The sequence below is a fragment of the Meleagris gallopavo genome, chromosome 5, assembly GCF_000146605.3.
Source record: "Meleagris gallopavo isolate NT-WF06-2002-E0010 breed Aviagen turkey brand Nicholas breeding stock chromosome 5, Turkey_5.1, whole genome shotgun sequence".
NCBI classification, from domain to species: Eukaryota; Metazoa; Chordata; class Aves; order Galliformes; family Phasianidae; genus Meleagris; species Meleagris gallopavo.
The window spans coordinates 16,952,562-16,975,074 of NC_015015.2; the positions used below are offsets into that span (position 1 = coordinate 16,952,562).

A 22,513-nucleotide genomic window follows, 5' to 3' on the forward strand; every position below is an offset into this window, starting at 1 on the left:
AAAAAAAAGCGTTGTTATTGTGTCAAAATGAGCTATTGGTGCTTGTTCACAATTATTAAAGTCTGACTGCTTCTTATGCTGTATAGCACAACTGCTAAGGTGTTGGGAATGAAATAATGCTGGCGATTTGTTAAGCTCTGTGCCTGCTGTTGCTACGTGTAGGTTATGTTGTTCAAGGGGAGAAGAGCCCTTGACATAAGACTGGAAATCCTCTGTTTTAAAAGAAACAACTCAAAATGCCCCAAAATGCTCTACTGTTTCTCTTGCGAAAAGATAAAGTGCACATCTTGTGTGCTAGTTTCGCGTACAGTACCACTGTACTGAAATATCTAGACTACTTCTGTAGGCAATGAAGTATAAATCTTGATTATTTTCCTTCCTTTTCTGTCTTCAGGCATACATTTTTAAATACTGCTGTGATTTGAAGAGTGCTTCATTCTCTTATGTTTCTCTGTGCTGTTGCTGTAGTTGTTTTAAATTTTCCCTGGTATATTTTGTCTGTAGTAGTTATTTCCGTTTATGCTACAGTTTACAATAAATATGGCTTTTCCAAATTTTTTTTGCACGCATCTTTCAGCCTAGTGATTTAAGGAAACACCGTAGAAAGGTAAAATCTTTAGTTTATTTACTGCTGTGCCCCTTCATTCACTTACTCTTCTCTCAACTTGTTAATGGATACCAGAAGCGTATCAGAAAATTTGCTGGTTAACTGTATGATAGAGATTATAAATTTTCTGATATTGAACGTAAAATGGCTTGTCTTAGCAGAAGTGGGGTTTTGTCATTTGTTTTTGAGAATTTTTTTGCTGCTGTGTGGTACAGCTGTGTTTGTAGTCGCTGTTTTGCAATCTTAATGAAACAATATTTAATTTCAAGGATCTATTAATGCATACACAAATTGTAATTTCTGTTCTTCAAACAGAAGATTAACCAAGGCTATGGGTACATAGAAACTGACTTTATTGAATTGGTAGTTTTGCTAATGCTTATCTAAACATGACAGCAATAACTTCTTTTTCCAGAACTTTTTGTTAGCATTTGCAGTTTGCGTAAACAAGCCAGCTATGTTGGTTTCATGGAGCTGATGACATTACTTTAGTTGTTAGATCTGAGAATGAACAAAAGATGGCTGCTTGCTCGTTTCACTTGTTAAGACTGAAATGTAGCAGTTTGTCAGTGAAGGTTAAAAAAGCAAATAATTCAGGAGTTCAAACGAGAGCCAGGCAACTGCAGAATAGTAAGGGCAAGAGTAACTCTTTAACTTGGAAATTACTGAATTTCCTTCTAATGTTTTTTGTGTTGTTAATATTGCTTTCGTGTTTTAGTGTATTCCAACAAAACCCTCAAGTTTTATTTGTTTTCCATTAGTCTCCAGCTTCTAGAGAAGAGGTACGTGATGATAAAGCGACGATAAAATGTGAGACGTCCCCACCTTCTTCACCTCGATCTTTGCGTTTGGACAGAGTCCAAAAAGGAGCTTTGCATACGGTGAGCCACGAAGATATCAGGGACATAAGAAAGTAAGTAGCTGTGAATAAATCAGGCCTACTAGTAATGTTAGTTGCTATTTCACATCATCAGAATAAATTCTTACAGGCTGAGAAGCTTTGCAATTTTAGATTTTAATCTTGATATCAATACCTCTAGAAAGAAAGGACTATGACCACATAAATGAGTGAGTGTTGAATAAACAGTACAGGTTTTAATGATTGGAAATGTCTTCGTGAATGATCCTTTTGGCATCAGGCCTGCATTAGGTATTTGCATCACATCCTCTTTCACAGATTGCAGTTTATGTATAAATAAGAAAGTTGAAAAAATAATTTCAGTTGGTGTGTGGTTTTTCTATTTCAAGCATCTCAAGTATTTTCAAGCATTTCAAACTTCCATTGTCTGCTTAGTTTGTAAGGAAGTGCATTGGCAGCTTTGGCTTTCCTGAATTGCACTTTAAACACCTTAATTCTTCGATAATTAAGTTCCTATATAAATATTCTACCCCTTCTATTCTTTCCCTTGTTTTCTCTTTTTAATGGTTAATATTTAATGTTTTTCTCTGTTTGTTTTGGTATATCAATTTCTTCTTGCGATATTCATCAAATCTGAAATTAAAAGTTACTAGTAAGCTGCTGATCTTTTGTGAACTTTCATGGAAACCAGAAGTTGTCTTTCACTATGTAATGACAGTGAGTGTGTACATAAGCCAGTTTGACTCCTTCTTTCCTTTGTTTTGTTTTTGTGTAAGTTCAACCGGCTCACAAGATGGTCAAGCAAGTAATCCTAGCAGCAGCAATAGTAGCCAAGATTCCCTTCACAAAGCCCCCAAAAAGAAGGGAATTAAATCCTCTATTGGCCGCTTGTTTGGCAAGAAAGAAAAGGGACGACCTGGACAAATGAGCAAGGAAGCATTAGGACAAGGTTGGTTTGCCTTCTTTTTCCTTCAGTGAGCAACTAAATTTTAGGATGTGTCGGTATATGTATATTTAACAGAGTGTTTAGTTGCTTGTGTACACGTTTTATCAAATTAGACACTGAATCTTTTGGCAGGTCTTTTTACATGCAAGCTCAGTGAGTCAGGTATTGCTGTCTTTTAGCATGCCTTTTTCTTCTAGGCAACCATATTTATTCCTGTGATTCCTGTATAAAATGCATTGCTCTCTACACTTCCGAGTTTGACTGACTTTTACATTATTGTGAAAGCTATATACAATGCTAGCAACACAACTAATATTGTGGAGTATATGAAATCAAAGAAGTTTTTGTTTAACATGGTAAAGATTCTGGCCATTAGCATATAAATATTATACAAAATATTATATGGCAAGTCATCTCTTTTTTATTTGTTTCATAAAAGCTTCTTTTTCTAAAAGAGACTGTTCTGACATGGTTTATTACAATTATTTGATGTGATTTCACCAAAGAGGATATGAAGAGGAATTATCTGTTGGGGTGATAGTGTGTTTAAAGCTACAGCTGTAGGCACGTGTGATGAAAAGCTGATTGCAGGCTTCAGCAGTGCCATCCAGTCAGTGGAAAACAGCTTTTGATAAAGTTGGGACAGATGATCTGCAGGGAGAGCAGTGAAAACCAGAGCAAAGACGCAGTGACTGTAGTCACCCCAGAAGGGGATTACAGATCTTCTTTATTTCCCATGTTGGTCTTGACATAATTCTCCAATGAAGGAGATGCTTTGACATACACTATTCTGTACCCTTAAGAGTTAACCCTTCCTTTACATTTTGTAACTTTCTGTAGGTGTTCTACCAGCAGTATAGTAAAACCAAATGAAGTTAAATGAAGCTAAGATTGATAGTTAGCTCCATTATCTAAATCACCAGCTGTATTGACTGCTAAAGGTCAATTAAGTCTTTTTAATCAATGTGAAATAGTTACCAGGGCTGGTAAACACATCGTGATTTACTTTACAAATATTCCAGTTGGTTTTGTACAGTCACTTCTTGGAATTTCCAACAAAGCATTCATACCACTTCTTGGTTCAAATGCTTAGATGTCATCTATGGGTGAGGTATCCTGTGACCAGTAAAGTTCTTTTCTGTAAATTTTTTGCCATTAAGACTTAAATACAGAAAAAAATATTTAGAAGAGCATTTGCATGGTTTTCTTCTTCCTGCCCTCACTCCACCATTCACTGCAGTCGCTGCTATTTCTGTACTTGCTCTCCTAGTTACAGTATTCCTTTATACATTTTTGGGCTTTGTTGTAGGTCTGAATATGTTGTGTCACCAAAGGATTGTTGATAACCAAAGGCAGTTTAAGACTGTGAAGTATGATTATGATGAGTACTTAAACTCTAAGCCCAAGCACATCTGTAAGATAATCGTACAAAAGATTTTATCTGGTTTGTCTTTTATGGGCCTGACAGGGGAAAAACTTTTTATCTGCCTCTTAAGTGGAAAGAAATTTCCTGTTTAAAAACGGTGTCAGTAATATTATAAAGAATTAAATATTTTTGCATGGGGAAACATGATTTTTTTAATCTATAACCATGTAACCAAAACTGAAAAAATAACGAGACTTTTTTTTTTCCTTTTCTTTCTTTGAAGTTGGCATGGCAGAGGCAGATGGTTCCTCTCAGGATGCATTAGGCCTTAGCAAACTTGGAGGTCAGGCAGAAAAAAACAGAAAAATGCAGAAAAAGTAAGTTATCAAATATTTTTAATTCTCTATTAAGGTATTGCCTTGTTCAGAAATGCTCTGTTTTCAGTTTTGTGTTTTTGGGTATTTTTCCCCAGTATGGTACTGTGACTCTTTAGCCTCTGTTAATTTCTTTTTTCCTCGTTTTTCCAGATCATTAGTGGTAGTATAGTCTCGGTAAGTTTGGAAAGGATTAGTTGGTGAATACTTGTTGCTTAAAAGCAGACTCTTATCAAACTGTCCTACAGTATTTTATTTAATTCCTGCTTTGAATTCAATTCATTTGGAAGACTTTCTAAAGTGCTTTGACAATTGCTTGTTGTTAGAGTGCAGTATGAAAGCATGAAAAGTTCACTACAGGGCATTCTTGTATGTATTGGCTTGTCTTTTATAACAAGTGGCTCAGAACCAGTTTCCTTTTGTGTTGTAGTTGCTAATTGTTTTGATTGTTTTTTCCCTCACTTCTCTTTGTGATTACCTTGATATTTTTCACTTTGTATTCAGCAAATCAAATCTGTTTTCACCATATACTCCTGATTTCCTCTGTTTAATGAATTGACTCAACTTCCTTGTAGATATGTGGTTATTTTTTCTAATGATGAGAATTTTTTTCCAAAAGTGTCCAAGCAAACCTTTGAAATTCACCATTGAGTACCTACTGCAGGTTTTGTTATTCCTTGACTTAGAGATGTAGCAAAGTGTAGGTGAGAGTAGATATTGTTGTTAGGAGTTTTGATTTGATGTTTATTTGGTAATACAGGAAACACCTGAATTGTGTAAGTAGAATCAGGCATTCTTCACATTTTTTTTTCCCCCAAAGCTTAGCCATATACTTCATAGTTCTGGTGCTTTTATTCAGTCCAGCTGCCGTTACTCGCAGCTAAAAAAGCTGTCTGAGATCAGAAATGTTTTGACTTTTTGACTTGCCTTCTGAAGATTAAGTAATGTATGTTAGAATGACAATGTGATGAATTTCTCTTTACAAGAGAGATTTCTTGCAGTACTTTTAAGTTCTATTAGCAAATAAAAATCATGCCTGGTCACTTTACTAATGAAAACCAGCAGCATGCTGGTTTGAAAAGTCAGAATGGAATGTGGTTTTGTTTGCATAACACTAGGCTCAGCTGTTTTTCTTCAGACTTCTACAGTGAAGGCAATCACACATTACTGTAGTGTGATATTTTGCTTTTTCTACAGAGCTTTAAAGTTGTACCACATCTTGCTTGAATAAATTGTTTTAATCTCGTCACGTACAAATAATGGTAGGCCTGTTCTTGGAACAGTATGGATTTTTATCAACAGTAGTGACTAATTGAATTCTAGAGTAGAGCAGTCTATGCTGTCTTAATTTAATATTACAATAAATATAGTTGCAGGTAGATCATAGAGTTCCTTAGTAAATTTTTGAAGGGCAGAATATGTTAATAACCAATATATAAGGTATACCTAGTGGCTGCCATGTTGTTGGTTGCTTAATGTGAAAGCTTCTATATGTGAGAGCTCGAAATTAACTTGCTAGCTATACATGGAAACATATTCACAGTGTAGTACCTTCATTTGTGTTGATGAAGAATCTTATGACAAGTGGTACATAGTGCTGAGAGCAGCATTTACACAAAAGGGGTGAGAGCAGTATTCAGTGTCTTTTCTAACAAAACCTTATAGTGACAGAATTCAATTGTATGCATTATTTGTCTATTTTTGTATACCTTTGTTTTCAGTTTAGTCTTGGTTTTATTTTTTCTTTGTTTCATTTTCCTTTTGTTTACCATTTGTGGTAGTACAAAATCAGGGTAAGTTTGATTTATTAGGATTATTGTGAAATTATGATGAGTCTTGCTTGGATTTTTAAGTCTGAAAAGTGCTAACTTGTTTTGAAAGAAGTCTAATTCTGAGAAGAGAGATTAGATTCAGAAGAAGTTGTTGTGGAAGTGTGTTGCTGAAATATATCCAGTGTTGTCTTAATGCTAGCTGTATGTTTTGTCTTAATTTGCATGGTGTGTTTTTTTCTTTTTCAATGGAAATATTAAGTCTTTGAAAGTTTATAATTTGGATTTTGAAAGTTGCTTGGGGAGCCGTTGATAGTCATGGCGATTCAATTTGAGGGTAGATGTATTTATTAAAAGTATGCTCTTTGATTACCAAATGTGAGTTGTTTTTAATGTTTTGTTCCTGCTGTTCATCTTTGTGAGCTGTACTGCTGATGCTGTTTGCCACCACTGTCTTAGTGCTTCCTGTACATCATTACAAGCTTAATGCTGTATTAACTAAAAAGGAAGGCTACTGTCAGTTTAAGGTATCTTTCCTTAAAAAAAAAAGTTACGCACAAAGTTTACATACCTTTAATGGTACATAAGAAAATTACACTATTGATCTGCCTGAAGTTAGCGTATTTTCATTTCATTTTTCTACTGTTGCCTTTCAGTTTTTGCACCATAGAACTCTGTCATTTCTGCCATTATTGCTCTCTTCAGCACCCTTTACTTTTTTTCCTTAGTGTTTTCCTGAATGTTTTCTCTATTCTCAGCTTCTTCCAAATCTGTTACCTTTGATTCGGACCAAGAAACTTGGATTACAGCAATGCCATCTGGCTATGAGTTCTAGATTTTATGTTCCCTTCCAGTGACAGTGCTGTTGCATGGAACTGCTTCATTTCCTTGTGGGTCAGAACACTCTTCCCTGCTGGGAGCCATTGTAAATACAGTTACTTCAGATGGTTTTCAAAGGGCCAGTTTGTTCACTACTACACCTAGCACCTGCATTTTTGATATTGTTTCTCTTCCTGTATGACCATAATTTCTGTATGGCTGATGTATGGCTGATGTTAGACTCATTTATCTAACAGCTAGCTTTTCTCAATTTGTCTCCCATTCTAAGTAACACTCAACCAATTTTAGATGCCCATCCCTTGGCTTTGTTACTTAAATTCCAGTAGTCAGCTGCCCCTTTGAGATCTCTTATGTTTCAGGTTTCAAGGTGATGACTATATATTTACCATTTATTAACACTGAAAATGTCACTGCAGTAGATAAAGATAATGAGGATGGATTTTACACCCTTTTTAAAATAGTTTAATTGGATGATATGCCACTAAATTGATATGTCAGTTGTGCTATTTATATAGCTCGATCATTCATCGCTGGAGCACAGTGAGTTTCTGGTGAAGCTGGAAGATAATTTTTGGAAAAGTGAAGTTCCCTGCTGTAGGCAAAATGTTGATGCATCTCTTATAAATGCCAACAGCAGCTACTTCTTAATTCTTCCCTAGAGATGTCTTGAAATTTCAGTTGAATAATTTCCCATCTAAGTGAGTTTCTATCTCTTACTGTATATGAACAAACTCTGCAGCTAACTTTCTGTTTCATGGAAGCATTACTTCTTGGATCCATTAAATAATTTGAGTAAACTTCCAATAAACATTGTTCTGCTTATTTTTCCACATTTACCTCCATCACATTTCCTTCCAGAAACACAACTGTTTTCTGCATACAGAAATACGACTGCATGGTAACCTCACCTTACTCTTTCAGTGCTTTCCCTGTACTGCTCACCTCTAAATCGATTACTGTTTCAGAGTTAACCTAAAGCATGCAGGGAGGCTATTGAAATGACAAGAAATTACTGCAGCAATTCTCTGAACTGCATGCCCCAGAAAGCTTTCAGAGCCAGTAGGAGGAGGGGAGGCAGTGCTCACATGCCTGCCTGAGGTCATCTTTGGGATTCTCTGAGCATATCTGTGCTCCTTTGTCACTACAGTGCACCTCTCTCACTGCATGAGCTTGTTACTGTACTTAACCAAAAGGACAACAAAACCACCAGTTTCAAAATGTAACTGCTTTGGAAAACCATTGTATTCCTTTCTGGCAAATACAGCATTAAGCATTTTAATATCTTCTTACCAAGCAATGTTTTACAGAATCTTTGTTATTTAAAAATTAAAAGCAGAAAAATACTGAGTAAAGTAAAGCAATACAATGTGTTTAGGGCTGATGATTTGTGGGATCAGTGTAGTGTATGTTCTGTGCTAGGAGGAAACAATGATCTTCTGTTTTTACTTTAGACATATGTATATTTTTGAAGAGTATAAATCAGTATTAGCTTTTAAAAGTCTTGTCTTTTTTGTAAGTGAAATCTAACTATTGAGCTGCTAATTGCTGAATGCTGTTTCAGCACTATCGGATTTTAAAATAGGTACACTAGAATGGCTGCTTGCAGCCAGCTACATGATGGCTCCTCCTCCGAATTATTTCATTCCTGAGTAGCGTGTTTAGCTGGGATGAATTACTGAGAGGTTCTAGAAAACTGCAGCAATCAAGAATCTTACTGTCAGAGATAAGTCAGATGTCTCCACCTTGTGGTGGCAGTTTTGGACTGAGTGTCAGTAGTGGCTTGAGACAGGTTTTTTAGTAGTTTTCTTAAAGGCAAGACCCAGCATCTCTGCCACATAGAGATTCCCTATCCAGCTCATCTTATTTCTCTAGGTAGTCCTTGTCTATTTCTTGTGACTGTCTTAGTGGTTATATCATTGTGTCTATTAGGCTGGGAAGTGAAGAAAAATGACTGCACAAAGATAGTAATTTGATTACAGTGTTAAAGTTACTGTTTACACTAGTTTTTGTTATTAATAACTGTTTTTATTATCATAGGCATGAGTTGCTGGAGGAAGCCAGAAGACAAGGTTTACCTTTTGCACAATGGGATGGACCTACAGTAGTTGTATGGTTGGAGGTAAGCAGTCCCTCCAAAATAGGTTAATAATGAATATACTTACTTCTCAGGAATGTAAGATTTTGGGGCCAGGAGTGCTTTCCAGATTTGATTACTACTTTTTTTTTGTTTGTTTGTTTCAGCTGTGGGTAGGGATGCCAGCCTGGTATGTGGCTGCGTGCCGAGCAAATGTGAAAAGTGGTGCTATTATGTCAGCTTTGTCTGATACGGAAATACAGCGTGAAATTGGAATTAGTAATCCTCTGCACAGACTGAAGCTGAGACTGGCCATTCAGGAGATCATGTCACTGACAAGTCCGTCTGCCCCTCCCACCTCAAGGACGGTAAGGAAAGTGATCTGACACTAGATGTCTTTCAGAACCATTAGAATTTCTAAGTCTTCTTTCATAATTAGTAACTGAAAGGATTTGAGCTTCAAGTAAGAATTTCTGGAAACGTCAAATTGCAGGGAGAACAATACTTTCTCCTTTTCTGGAAATTAAGAATGGTGCTTTCCTTAAGACTAGTTTCTATCAGTGTAATTATACAGTTAAAAATACTTAGAGTACTTGTTATTTGTCTCTGCTTTTAGCCTCAGAACAAAACATAATACAGATGATGTTCACATGTATGTAGAAAAATTTGTAAAATAGTTAGTAGTAAAATAGAGGCTTTTAAAATCCATGTATATAGGGCCTTTCGTTTGGAATAGTAATTCATACTATGTGAAATTAGAGGTCCGCTTGTATCTTACATGCTGTGTTAAATTCAAACGCTGAAAGTTGGTTTGAATTCCATCTCTCAAGTCTGTGTACTCTACAATCTGAAGTTATTTTTGGGATTTCTGGGGTTATGTATAAGACTACAAATGCATTTTTTGGATTAGAGCACAGTCAAATGTTTGTCCACTAATTACATCAATGAAAGTTATTTATCACGCTCAGTTGTGTAATATCTTTGAAGAAAAGTGATCTGTGTTAATGGCCTTTTATTCTATGCTGTCATGTTAGATAGATTGATCTATACTTTAAACTTTTAGAAACCATTGCTTTTGCCCATGCCTGCTCCTTATACGTACCGATTGCTTATATGTTCTGCAACCTTTCCTCTTTGTTACTGCTTTCCTTTCATTGGATGTGATTGGTTCACTGTGGGGTCATGTTAGACCACGGGAAATGTCTGGGTAACACATGAAGAAATGGAAAATCTTACAGCCACACAACAAACGGTTAGTTTATGGTGTTGCCACTTCTGTTCGTTAGAGTGCTTTTCCCACTTCTTGAACTACTGAACCAAGGGCCCTTTGGTCTTCTTCCTATCTTTTTAAAAAATTAATGCATTACAGTTCTGCATTGTGGCTTCTTCTAATCATTAACCTTGCAATTTGATTATTGATGTGTTTTTTTTCCAGATGGGGAAAAAAATCAACATTGATAAGACTGTTTAAAAAAAAAAAATCAAAAACCACACAAACAAACTTTCTAGAATCTGTAAAAAAAAACAAACAAACAAACAAAAAACTCTGAGTTGATTTAACTAAGAGATAAATTGATTAGTGCAGAAATTTCTCTTCCAGAAAAGTTAATCAGTAGATGGTTTTCCAAATTCTTATGGGACAATCAGTGTCTTGTGTATTTCTCACAATGCATGATGCATGCACTATGCAGATTTTCTTTGTATGCAGTAGACTTAGAGTTTGCAGTGCATCTTTAACTTTTGTCTCATTACTAAACTTAAATACTAATACATGTGTTCTTTTGCTTTTCTAACCACGTAACAGGAAGATGAGGAGGGAAGCTGGGCTCAGGTTGGAAACTTTATGTAATATTATAGACTACATGTAATTTGTTGTCATAATTAGCACGAAAGAATCAGATTTTCCTTGATTGCCATTTCATGTAGTGACTCTTGGTGTACAATGGGGACTGGGAAAGAGGGAAACTACATAGTACAGAGTTACAAGATACACTTATGTTTAGGCTATTCCAAAGCGTTAATGTTTTATACAGCTCACAAGATTTGGTGGTTTATTGTGGCAGAATTTGTAAAATATTTTTTATTACGTAATGTATTACAAAAAATTATGCATGTGGCATTTTTTTAATAGGAGTGGTAGGGGAAGAATATTCCAAAGACTTTGTTATCATTAGCTTTCAAAAACATTTGTCCTCAAGCTTTTGAATATCCAAAATGAAGTTCTTATTCTTGTTGAGCATTGTGGGATTCTGTGTGTTTAACAAACTAGGTCAAATTAAAATTTAATGATGTAAAGCCTTGAATTTTTTGATGGGGAAATGGCTTTTTGGGGCGCCAGTCCAGTAAGAGTATCTGTTGCATACAGAAAGTTCTTGTTCAACCTGGCCACCACCACAGATGAATTGCATACTAAGCCTACACAACTAAGAAGATTTCTGTGCACTAATTATGTAATCCTCCTTGATTAATTGTTTTCCCTTCAAGTTTGACAAATCCTAATTGTATTTTCAGGCAATGAGAAAGTTCAGGTTTTTTATACAAGGATATAAACAAAACTCAGGATTTGCCCGTGACTTATAACTTTGGATGGTACAGTCTCTTCTCGCTTGGCCCCCTTCCAGTTTAAACTGTTCAAGCCCCATTAACTATTTCTCAAGTGCTTGTTTGCAGCTAGTCTATGTTGGCAATCGTGGCTTGCGTCCCTGTTACAAAAGCAGTGTGCTTTTTCAATGTTGTTGCCCAGTGATGGCTTGAAGAAATACATTTGTGTCACCTTATTTCTTTCTAGAAGATATTTCCTCTAGAGAAGAAATAAAACTTTTAACTTCTGCAGTAAAAATAAGTTATCTGCCTTCTGTTTCAAAAAAAAGAGAGCTGCTGTTTTTTGTTGCTTGAGGAATGTTCAGATACCTAGTTTCAAATTATTTTCTGAAGCGTTCTACGAAAAATGTTTGGTGATCTGCAGGTCTATATGAAGGTGGAGTCTAAATGGAGTTTAGCCTTATAATGAGGGCTAGCAATTAGAATCATTGGTTCTTAAGTAGGGAGCTTTTTAACTTCAGCTTATATAATTGGGACCTGCTTCTGAAAACTGTTAGGCATATTAAAAAACAGGCAAACAATTACAGTTTTTTTTTATCAACCATCATGTATTTTTGTGCTTATTTAAAAAAAAAAAATTACTTTTTCTGCTAAATTTTCAAGAGAGACAATATTTTCAGCACCTTCACTTTTCAAGAAACACTATTTTCAGCTTAACAAAATGAAGTTCTGGGATTCTTGCTACTAAAACAGTTACACCTTAGTTTTTAAATGTTATTAGTTGTTGCATAATTTTTTTCATACTCTTTAAGATGAAATATATTAGGGCAGTTTTACTTACTGATCTGACTTTCTGGGCTTGCTTTTCTTCATGAAGATACCTTCTTCAAAAACCTACATGTATTGTTTAATGTTTGTGATGTGTTTATCCTTATGGAATTTTTAGTGCTATAAGCATTGTTGTATCATTTTCTTTAAAATATGTTGTCTAAAAAAGCTTTTCTCTATTTCTCATGTTAACAAGCTTGTGTCTTACTTCTTAAAAACAGACGTTAGCATATGGTGATATGAACCACGAGTGGATTGGCAATGAATGGCTCCCTAGTCTGGGGCTCCCTCAGTATCGCAGCTATTTCATGGAATGTCTTGTTGATGCTCGAATGCTGGATCACTTAACTAAAAAAGATCTACGTGGCCAACTTAAAATGGTGGACAGTTTTCACAGGTAAATGGGTTAAGCTGGAGACCAAACACTTACAGCAAGTATTTTGTTTACCTCTAAATAACTTTTTTTTTTTCCTTTCTAAACAGAAACAGTTTTCAGTGTGGGATTATGTGCCTAAGAAGATTGAACTATGATCGAAAAGAACTTGAAAGAAAAAGAGAAGAAAGCCAATCTGAAATTAAAGGTTGGTGGCCAATAGTTAAATTAAAGGTTAATGACTGAAGTTTTGTCCTCGGTCTGAATCCATCCTGCTTGCAATGTTCTGCCTCAAAAATCTTTTGCTTTGACTGGTATAAACAAATAACAACAACACAAAACCCACAAACCACCAAAAACCTATTAATAAGAATGTAATTAGTGTTTTGATATTAGTGCTGTACAAGTGCTAATTTATGGAGTTTTTCTTCAAAAAAAGTGGCAGTATATTAACAGTATGTTGATCTTTGAACTGTTACAGTGTGAATTTCCTTCAGCAAAATTCAAATACATTTCCTTTCCACTTGGAATTGTAGAAAATTATAGTAGCATGTATACGAAAGTGTATGCTACTAAATTGAGTGCTGTCAGAACTTAAAGGTAAATAAGTTTCTGAAACACTGTAATAAAGCTTTTCTGTTCAGTTTCAATAGGAAGTGCATTAAACTGCTATTGGACTTCTGAGTAGTACAAAAGAAAATAAATATTTAGTCTGTTGCGGGTAAGGTTAAGCCACTTGAAAATGGTAGTTTAAAATACAAGATCCGTGTTGATTCCTACCTGCATGAACACTATTGCCCAACTGTACTTTTCTCATAAATAATGTGACTAATCTCCTCTGTAGGCAGAAAGAGGAGATTGTGCAAGATCCAGTGGTGATGGATTTAGCAGAAACTGCTGACTGGAAACTATCCATTGCAGTCCAAACATGAAGTGTTGTTGTCAATTCAGACCATCTCATGCACTAAAAAAAAGAAGGGGCAGATTAATTTGCACCCTAAATATTAAATAACAGAATTCCTTTAGGACTACTGCTTAGCATCAATCACAGTGAGTTCTGCACACATGAATATCAATCCCTACACCAACATGCGGAACAAGAAAGGCCTGTATTTTTTTTGTTCAGAAAAGTTGCACTATATGAATCAAATTCTTTCCTCCCTAGATGTTCTTGTGTGGAGCAATGATAGAATGATCCGTTGGGTGTTGTCCATTGGTCTCAAAGAATATGCGAATAACCTGTTAGAGAGTGGAGTTCATGGTGCACTTGTGGCCTTAGATGAAACATTTGATTACAATGCATTAGCTCTCTTACTACAAATACCGACGCAGAACACACAGGTAAGCAAGATTTACATTATGATTGATGGGTACTTTTTTCTGAAAGGATAAAAATGGAAACAACTATTTTTTATTTTTTTTTTAGGTAAATGCATGTCTTTCTATTCCTGGCTATTGGAAATGGAAAATTGCTCCTAATCGTTTTTCCTGTAAAGAGAAAAAACAGAGCTATGCTTTAATTATTTTATACTTAATTACAGTTCTAGTTGTTAAATCTGCTTGAAAAAAGAATACTGTTTGTAACTTTTGCTCATATTCCATCGTAGCATTAGTGTAAAACGTATTTTTTGTTGTTTGCTAGATCTTATTCTGAAATAAGTAGGTTTGAGCATCATGAATTTTCATGTTACAACTTTCATGTTTAACTTTCTAAGTTGTAACTGCTGTTACTTTTCAAGTGTTAAGATTGCTTAATACTCTGCTTAGAAGACCTTCAACAATTTGCTTTAAAAGAAATACAGGCTCCTGAAATTTTAACAATCATTTTTTTATTTCATACTCTAAATTTTAGGCTCGTGCTCTTCTGGAGAGGGAATTTAATAACCTTCTTGTTATGGGCACTGACAGAAGACTTGATGAAGTAAGTTTCTTGAGCTTTTGAGCTGTTCTGTGTTTGCAGGAATTATATCAGAGCTGTTAAGTCAAAGAATGTAGCTTGACCCTTGTCAATCTATTGACAGAATTGTGACAAAAAAGGACTTGGAAATTCTTTGTAAATTTCTGGATATGGCAGTTTTTGTGTAAGATAACTTTGTGAAAGCATGAGGTGATTCTGCAAGTTTATCTGTAGCTTGCATAGTGAAGTCTACTAGCAGCACACTTGTCGCTGAATCATTCTTTCCCATGTAAAATGTGGGAAAAACAGTTATCGGCGTTGCAGGTGAATCAGATATAACTGAGAAAGGCTGTATAGTACGGTTCAAACCTTTATCCTAAGTTACTCAAGTTATCCTTGAGTTACTATCTGTTAATACTAGCGTGGAACAATGACAGGAAATGTTTGCTCATCCAAGTAATTCTTATTAGACAGTCTGTGATTTACAGTGTACAAGCATTATTCGAATGTTAAGAAGTATAAAGCTCTAACAAGCTATGTATCAAGCATCATTTGCAGTTTTGGGTGCCAGAAAATAAAGATACAAAACTAGACTTGTTGTAGCCCTTGTACAGCACATCCTGATAGCCTAGTATGTATCTACACTAAGTTTTTAATAATATCTACAGAAAACAGCTTGATAGTCTTCTGAGTTATTTTTCAGTAGTGATTTCTCACTACGGGAGATGGAGCTTTGAGGGAGGAGTGTTCTACTCTGTTCTGGTTACAATGAGCAGCAAAAGTATGTTATTATGAAGATCTTTCCAAATAATGCAGGCACGTGTCTCCTAATTTTAATTATAATATGTAATACTTTATATAAAACAGCAATCAAAAGATAGAATTGTTTCTAAAGGTGAAATACAAGTGTAGATTCACAGTGGATATTGTACGTTGACATTCATTTCAAAAGGCATTTTTGGCAGGGAGATTTAAACTGTTGCATTTAATTATAGTGTGATATTTCTGAAAGTTGCAGATATATGAATGCAGAAAAAATCCTTTGGGAATCTTTAACTTGTAATTACTGGGGCAATTAACCAAGGCTCTGAACAGCAGTATTTACTACTGCTGTTTAATTTTTTCTCCTCACTCTGATTACCTGCAGTTTGTAGCATGAGAACATGCTATAGTTGTATCATCACTCCTGTAAAACAAAATTTAAAGTTATAAACAGCTGTTCAGCTTAAGCTGAAGTGTTCTTAAGTAGCTTTTATGGTATGTTCCCTTTCATATCACTCATTCTTAGACGATACGACACAAATTACTACAAATCGGGAAGTAAAAACATTTGAACTACATTTCCTAGATGTGCCAAATGCACGAATTTGCATAATTACTTAGATGAAGAGCCTACACTCCAGCAAATGAGCACATATTGTTGAAAACAGTGACCCATTGCACCTGCGCTGTTGAAAATTAGGTCTTTCAATGGTGGTGTATTTACCTAAGTTGTCAGTAATCCTTTCAATGTTGGTAACAATCCTAAATTTGTGAACTGCTAATGTTTATCAATTTAACAGGATGATGATAAGAGCTTTAGGCGAGCACCTTCGTGGAGAAAGAAGTTTAGACCAAAGGACATAAGAGGTTTAGCTGCTGGATCAGCAGAGACTCTTCCTGCAAACTTCAGAGTTACAACCTCAATGTCTTCACCCTCTATGCAGCCAAAGAAGATGCAGATTGATGGTATTTACTTTGGATTATTTTAAGCATGATGCACTTTCTTGCTTGAAATTATAGGGAAATGAAGTTCAAATTAGCTTTTTTTGCTCTGTAAAAGCATCTGCCTTGTGCATGATTGTATTTGTAACACTGTTTAACCACAGAGTGCTTTATAATTTCAGGAACTGTGCTAAATAAGGGGGTTCTTTTTACTTCATTGGAATAACAATGATAATTATATTTAGGAAGTTTTATTAAACTGGGAAAATAAAAGGGCATTTAGTTAGAAGTCTTGTAATGTGACACATGGTTTTGAATTAGTAGCACTTAGACCAATTTAATTGGTCCCACATCTGAAATGCAGTAAAATGCATTCAGGAAATGTTATAAATAAACTCAGATAATTTTGAGAATATTACAATTTGAGAAAAAGGTGCATTTCCTCCCCCCAGTGATCACTTAACTATTGGGCGTATTTGTAACCACTATTTTAGAATTATTTATTAGAATGATTTATATGGATGGATGGATGTCGCTCTTCTCTATATGTAAAGGGAAAAAGAAAAAGAGGGAGGAAAAAAACTGTACGAAAAGAAAAAGAAACATCACTTGGAAGTGAGAATCAATCACTGTCAAACTAATTATATTGGCAATTTAAAAGCAGTCTCTAATACCATGAGAATAAAATTGTCACTTTTTCTTAGAAAACAAGTAAAAAATAGATTGAAAATCTATTTAATTGGAATAGATAGGGTGTGAGCTTCCTCATAGTCTGTCAGAGTTGTCTCAAGTTCTGAGGAGTATATTGGAGTAAAGGTCAAAGAAGCAACCTTTACACCTGATGTTACTTCCTTTACTACTTAAAATGTGAGTTGGTTTACATTAAAGATTTTCACTAGCACAAAATATCCTCCAGAATTCATATGAAAAACTATGTATAAATAAAACTTTCTTAGCATTAAAACACCTCTTCTGACTGTATTAGAAAATATATGCACACCACTGGCAGTTTGTGTTCCAGTTGGCATGCAGGTTTCTTTAGGATTCTGTTCGATAGCCACAGAAACTGGAAGTGAAAAATATATAAACTGTACAGTAAATTTAGGTTTTCTAACTTGTAACCTCTGAGTTGAGTGAGTGCAGTAGCTATAATCACACTGCCGTGATGGTTTTTGAAAACTAACATGCATGCTGTGTTCTGCATGTTTTCCCATGCTTCTTGAAATAGGCAGTGTATCAGGAACACAAAGATTGGATTCTGCTACAGTAAGGACCTACTCCTGTTAAAGCCTTCTTCTGGTGAGTAAAGTTGATAGGTGTAATGGTAAAGCAGCTATTTATGAGTAAAGTGTCAGGTGTTTTAATAGAGCGAATTTTAAAGGCTTTTCAATTTGCAGAGTAGATTGTAAGGAATAAGTTTTATATTTTGAGCAAAGACAACTGAGTTTCAGTATTTACTTTTGTACATTGTTATATTCCTCTTTTTTTTTTTTTTAAACCACCTCAGAAAGGATTATGCATGCAAGTGACTATGTAGAAAGCGTTGAAGTCAAAGGTGAAATGAAACAGCTAGTGAAAGTGGGGAGGAAGGGAGCTAAATTAGGGGTATAGTGGAAAGAAAACTCAGTTTGTGGTATTGTGATTCAGATTTTTTTGTCTTTGCTTGGTCAAGTATACTGCAATATACTTCCACATTGAATTTTTATGGGGTAACTACATTGATTTCCAGTTCTGAGATACTCCATACTACTGTGATTGTTTAGTTTGTCTGGTTGGATTTAGTTACCTGCAGTCCAAAGTTTGGGTAATTGTGGAACAGTGGTGACAGTGAAGCAGCTTGATAACAAAGGATATTTAAACAAAAAAAAGGATGTCTTCCAGCTAGTGAATAGACATTCAGTTCTGTCTTACTTAAGGATTTGGCTTGATTTTTTTCTTTTTTTCTCAGCAGTCTGCTGTATTTTCTCATCAAACAATCTTGTTTTACAAACAAGTTTGGAAACTAACATTTTTGACTGTTGGGTACAGAAGAAATCCAATGAAAAAATATTCTTACTGTCACTAGCAGATATTTATGGGCAATAAATAATAATAGTAAAATCCATACCAGCTCATGTATAGTGGCTGCCTTTTCTTCAAATCCTGAACCTTTTCACACATACAGGTTTAGCTCTAGAGAGTTCTCAGCAACTAAAACTATGTGGATCTGTCAGTATATATAATCTCAGGAGTTATCTTAATGTTCTTAGTTTTAAGACATCAAAGTTTAGAATCTTCACCCATATACACACTAGAAAATTCTCAGTGTGGAGGACTATAATGCAAATGACCTAGAATGAAAAATCTAGGAAGTAAAAGTACTTGACCTCATGTGCTTTACTTTGCAACAGAAATTAATAATTTGCAATGAAATGGTATATGTTATGGCATGGCAATAATTTGGTGCATGACTGCTACATTACTGAGTTGTTTGTGAGGAACTTAGCAAATGGTGTTTTTTTTTTTTTTAACATTTCATTCTAATCCAATTATTTCTTTATTTTGCAGTTTACCCACACTATTTCTACCGGTGATATGCAGCATTTTGAACATTTGGAAAGCGTAACCTGTTAATACTTCTTAAATGGACACTTTGAGATATTTTATTACAGAGTTTTTAATTAGCAAATAAATTCATGAGTACTATAGAGAAAATATTTTAGAATCTAAATGTTTCTTATATTTATGTGACTTCTCATTTATATAGTTACTTACTTTTTTCTGTTTCTATTCAGTCTACAATGAATCATTGCTGATTTTTAATCTAATTTTAATCTTTCCAACTGAATGTACTGTAATGCTTGTATGTATATGTCCCTATAAATAATGTAAGGTTTTTGTAAATTATGCAGTTACTGTAATTATCATTGTTTTTTAATAATGAAACTGAAGGTGAAAAGAATTTTAATACCTTTGTAAAAGTATCATGACACCAAGCAGTATATATTTTGTCTTTTGGAAATGTTAGCTAGATCTGAAAACAAGTCCAACTTTTTTTCAGACGAGCGTATGTTGTTTGTTGAAGGTATGGTACATAATTGTTCTTCTTTTCAGAAGTGTACCTTTCCACAAAGGAATTGTCAAGTAGTGGGAATTTGTCTTTATTTAAAATATAACTCATTTGAAAAGCTGGGAAGAACTAGAACACTATGGAACACATTTTAGAAGTGATTGACTCGGTCGTAACTCTGTCTCTGCTGTATTTGTATAGCATATCTTCACAGTGACTGAGAACAAGCCATAAACCAAGAACTGTTTTTCTTAACTGAGGAAGATAGACTTCATAATAATTCCTGGTTGTAATCCACAGGCCACAGAGAGTGCTTTTGTGCTGATCTTTTTCGACTGAAAACACTTGTGGAAAGATGCTGGTAAAACTAATTTTAATGGACCACTCATGAAACACTGCAGTCTCACGTCAAATGACTAGTGAAAATGAAGGTACAGTGTGCTGAGAACTAAAGCAGTGCAACTCCTAATCAAGGCCTTACTTTTCTTACGTAAATCATATTTTGTGTTTTGTAAACTTGTTCTAAAGAGTTGTCTGGACTTAGTTTGAATGGTTGTAGCCATTTTGGACTGTATGAGTAGAAAAATGTATCCAACACTTGTAAATGGCATATTAAAAAGCCAGCAAGATTCTGTTCAGATGGTGCATTATTTATTATGCAACAATATATATATAGCATGTCTTTTTTCTTATTTTGTTTTCCACTTTTAACTTGCTTGTAAAACAAATTCATTGTTACTGTTCTGTTTTTCTATTAATCTTTTGTGTATTTTCAGATTATGTAACAATATGTACAGTCTACTTTTGAACTATTTTTATCACAGTATTATTTATTGCTTTCTTTCAATAAAGTACTGATGCATTTTCCACTGCCAATAAACTATTGAAAAGCTAAAATCTAATTGTATGCAGGCAGATACTTTTTGCGGTGAGTGGATATTTGTCAATAAAGCATCTGAATGATTCTTTGCTGCCCTGTACATCTTGTTTCACATGAAGATTTTTCTCCAGCAGAAAAAATTTACGTTAGAAGTGACTTTCTCTTGGGAATTGTTCAAGTTTGTGTTGAGAGTTTTTTGGACAGTACTTCAGTACTTTGACAGTATGTTAAAGCTATGATTTACTTCTTTCTTCACCCCACAATGCCCTCCTCCCCTCCAATGAAACTCTAATATAACTTCCCTGTATTTTGGTCAGTGTGATGAAAATTGAAGTGCTGTTACATATAGCAGCGATTATTGCTTTGTTAATAAAATGAAATTGACAGTAGTGATATTTGGGGAGAGGCATAGGAGTCCAGGGAACCGATGAAAACCTGGATTGCAATAGGGCTGCTTGTTTCATCTAAGATATGTTGTAAACCATTTCTTGTGTAAAAGAGAAGAGACAAATAAACTTGCTGAGTAATTGAAGCGTATTTCGTCATGTCCTCTAGATCCAGAGCAGGATGCGGAATGCCTGGAATGGAAATACTGTGATCAATGCTTTAAACGTCGTTTAGTAATGACTGTCTGTTTGTGTTGCTACCTGATAAGTGGCAGACTTTTATATTTTCTGAAGAGCTATCTTTCTGGAAAAAAACTGAGATGAAACTGCGGAAGGAAATCTCGTCTCACTGTTTAGCTAAACAGGTAGAAAAAATAGCGTGTGTGTCTCTGGTCACTGATGTGATGGTAGGCGTGCTCAAAGTCATGTACTGTTGCTTCTCAAAAGTGAAAATGCAGAATAGACTGGTAAAATGAGAAAATATGGTTATTACTTTAAGGCTGTGAACCCTGACTGTTACGGAACAATGGAATCAACATGAGAGCTAGAATAAAAGTGAAATAGAAAAAGCTTTCACAAAATTGCAAAACTGTGTGTTGGTTTCCTTTGAATTACATGGCAAAGCTACCCCTATCCCAGGGAAGTTGAGAAAAACATTACTTTGTTTTAATAACACCCCACCAAGAAAGATATTGCAACTGCATGTGTAAAAGGCACATGGAGTAATCTTTAAATCTTGATGCAGTGATTTTTTTTTCTGTAAATGCCAAATTTAAAGGCTTCATTTGTGAAGTGCTATGAAAACATGTTTTAAAATGTGAGAACCCTTTTTTTTATTTGTAATAAAGATGATTGAATTATCTGAGAACTTTAAACTTTCAATTTTTTTTCAGTTTAGAAGGCAGGTAAATATCAGAACAAATAGTATAACTTCATCTCTATCTTTTCTAACCGCTATAGAATTGGAAGACGAGGTTGTTTTTGCAGTGTCTGATGGACAGTAGTAATTTATCATGACAGAAATGAGATGATTCAAAGCTGAGTTTTTGCTTGGCCTACGCCTGCTTGAAGTCCTGATGAATTTGGCTTCTCTTTAAAATGCATCTTGCCTTCAAAACACCAGGGGCTGCTATGGGATCTGCTGGAACTAAATTGGAAGGAAGCAGAGGTAATTTTCAGGTACAGTGTTAAATTTGAAGGATTAGTTGAGGGATGATGCTTTTGTTGAACATAGTAACTACATTGCCTTCAAATGGATAATGTATTTCATTTTTCAAGGTCATCTTTTGGTGTACTCGCTAACCTTAAGTAAGGACATTCTAAATTTTACTAATGGTGGTTGTTTGCAAAGTGCAGCAATTGGAGCCTAACTTAGGTAGCAGCACCTAGTCTTATAGGCCATTCTTATAGGAATGGATGAAAGTGCTGGGTTGATATTCCTACGTGTATCTTATAGTAAGTTTAGTCCAGTTTTTAACTCCGAACATAGAGTAAGTTCTGTTTCATATAGGAAGAATTGAGCCTGACACTGAGCAGACTCTGCCTTCACGTGACTGGAGGAGCTGGTAAGTCACGCTCCTACCTCCAATACTTTGCAAACTCTGCCTGGATTATTTCAAAATCTCACATTGTGTGTGTTATATACGTGTATTTTTTCCGCCACTAGATACGTCATTCCTCCTGCTTCCCCCTCCCCAAAAGATAATAAATACATCATGGGCAAATATCTAACCGTCCTGACCTGCCGTCAGGAAGGCGGCAGTGTCTTGCTTTCAGACCTAAAACATGAGGGTTGGGGTTTTGTTTTCAGCACCTATTCGATGCAGACACCCTGTGAACAATCACGGGCGGGCCTCTCGCCCCCTGAGGAGGGAGAACGGAAGCCCCTCAAGAGGCAGTGTTATAACTAAATGAATTTTGAACGTGATCTTAAAATTCCTGACAGGGCCTTTCCGAAGCCGCAGCCCGCGCTCGTTCGGTTCGCACCGCTCTGCCAGGATCCTAGGCTAAGGAAGAGCCC

The 22,513-nt window shown here is 35.3% G+C and overlaps 1 protein-coding gene across 6 annotated transcripts in view; it reads left to right on the forward strand.

Moving 5' to 3' along the window:
- The window catches only part of PPFIA1 (PTPRF interacting protein alpha 1), a 55,093-nt gene extending 34,454 nt beyond the window's left edge, over window positions 1-20,639 (forward strand). The window contains exons 17-30 of one of the 6 annotated variants that reach the window (XM_010711211.3): window positions 1,369-1,520; window positions 2,243-2,415; window positions 4,062-4,155; window positions 8,799-8,880; window positions 9,003-9,203; window positions 10,025-10,087; window positions 10,640-10,666; window positions 12,426-12,601; window positions 12,688-12,785; window positions 13,743-13,918; window positions 14,430-14,498; window positions 16,037-16,202; window positions 17,407-17,477; window positions 18,726-20,639. In XM_010711211.3, the coding sequence (XP_010709513.1) occupies window positions 1,369-1,520; window positions 2,243-2,415; window positions 4,062-4,155; window positions 8,799-8,880; window positions 9,003-9,203; window positions 10,025-10,087; window positions 10,640-10,666; window positions 12,426-12,601; window positions 12,688-12,785; window positions 13,743-13,918; window positions 14,430-14,498; window positions 16,037-16,202; window positions 17,407-17,465 (1,536 nt within the window). In that variant the 3' untranslated portion in view covers window positions 17,466-17,477; window positions 18,726-20,639. The remainder of the gene's footprint in view (window positions 1-1,368; window positions 1,521-2,242; window positions 2,416-4,061; window positions 4,156-8,798; window positions 8,881-9,002; window positions 9,204-10,024; window positions 10,088-10,639; window positions 10,667-12,425; window positions 12,602-12,687; window positions 12,786-13,742; window positions 13,919-14,429; window positions 14,499-16,036; window positions 16,203-17,406; window positions 17,478-18,725) is intronic. The other 5 variants (XM_010711213.3, XM_010711212.3, XM_019615484.2 and 2 more) reach the window with 5 other exon arrangements.
- Window positions 20,640-22,513: the final 1,874 nt, after the last annotated feature.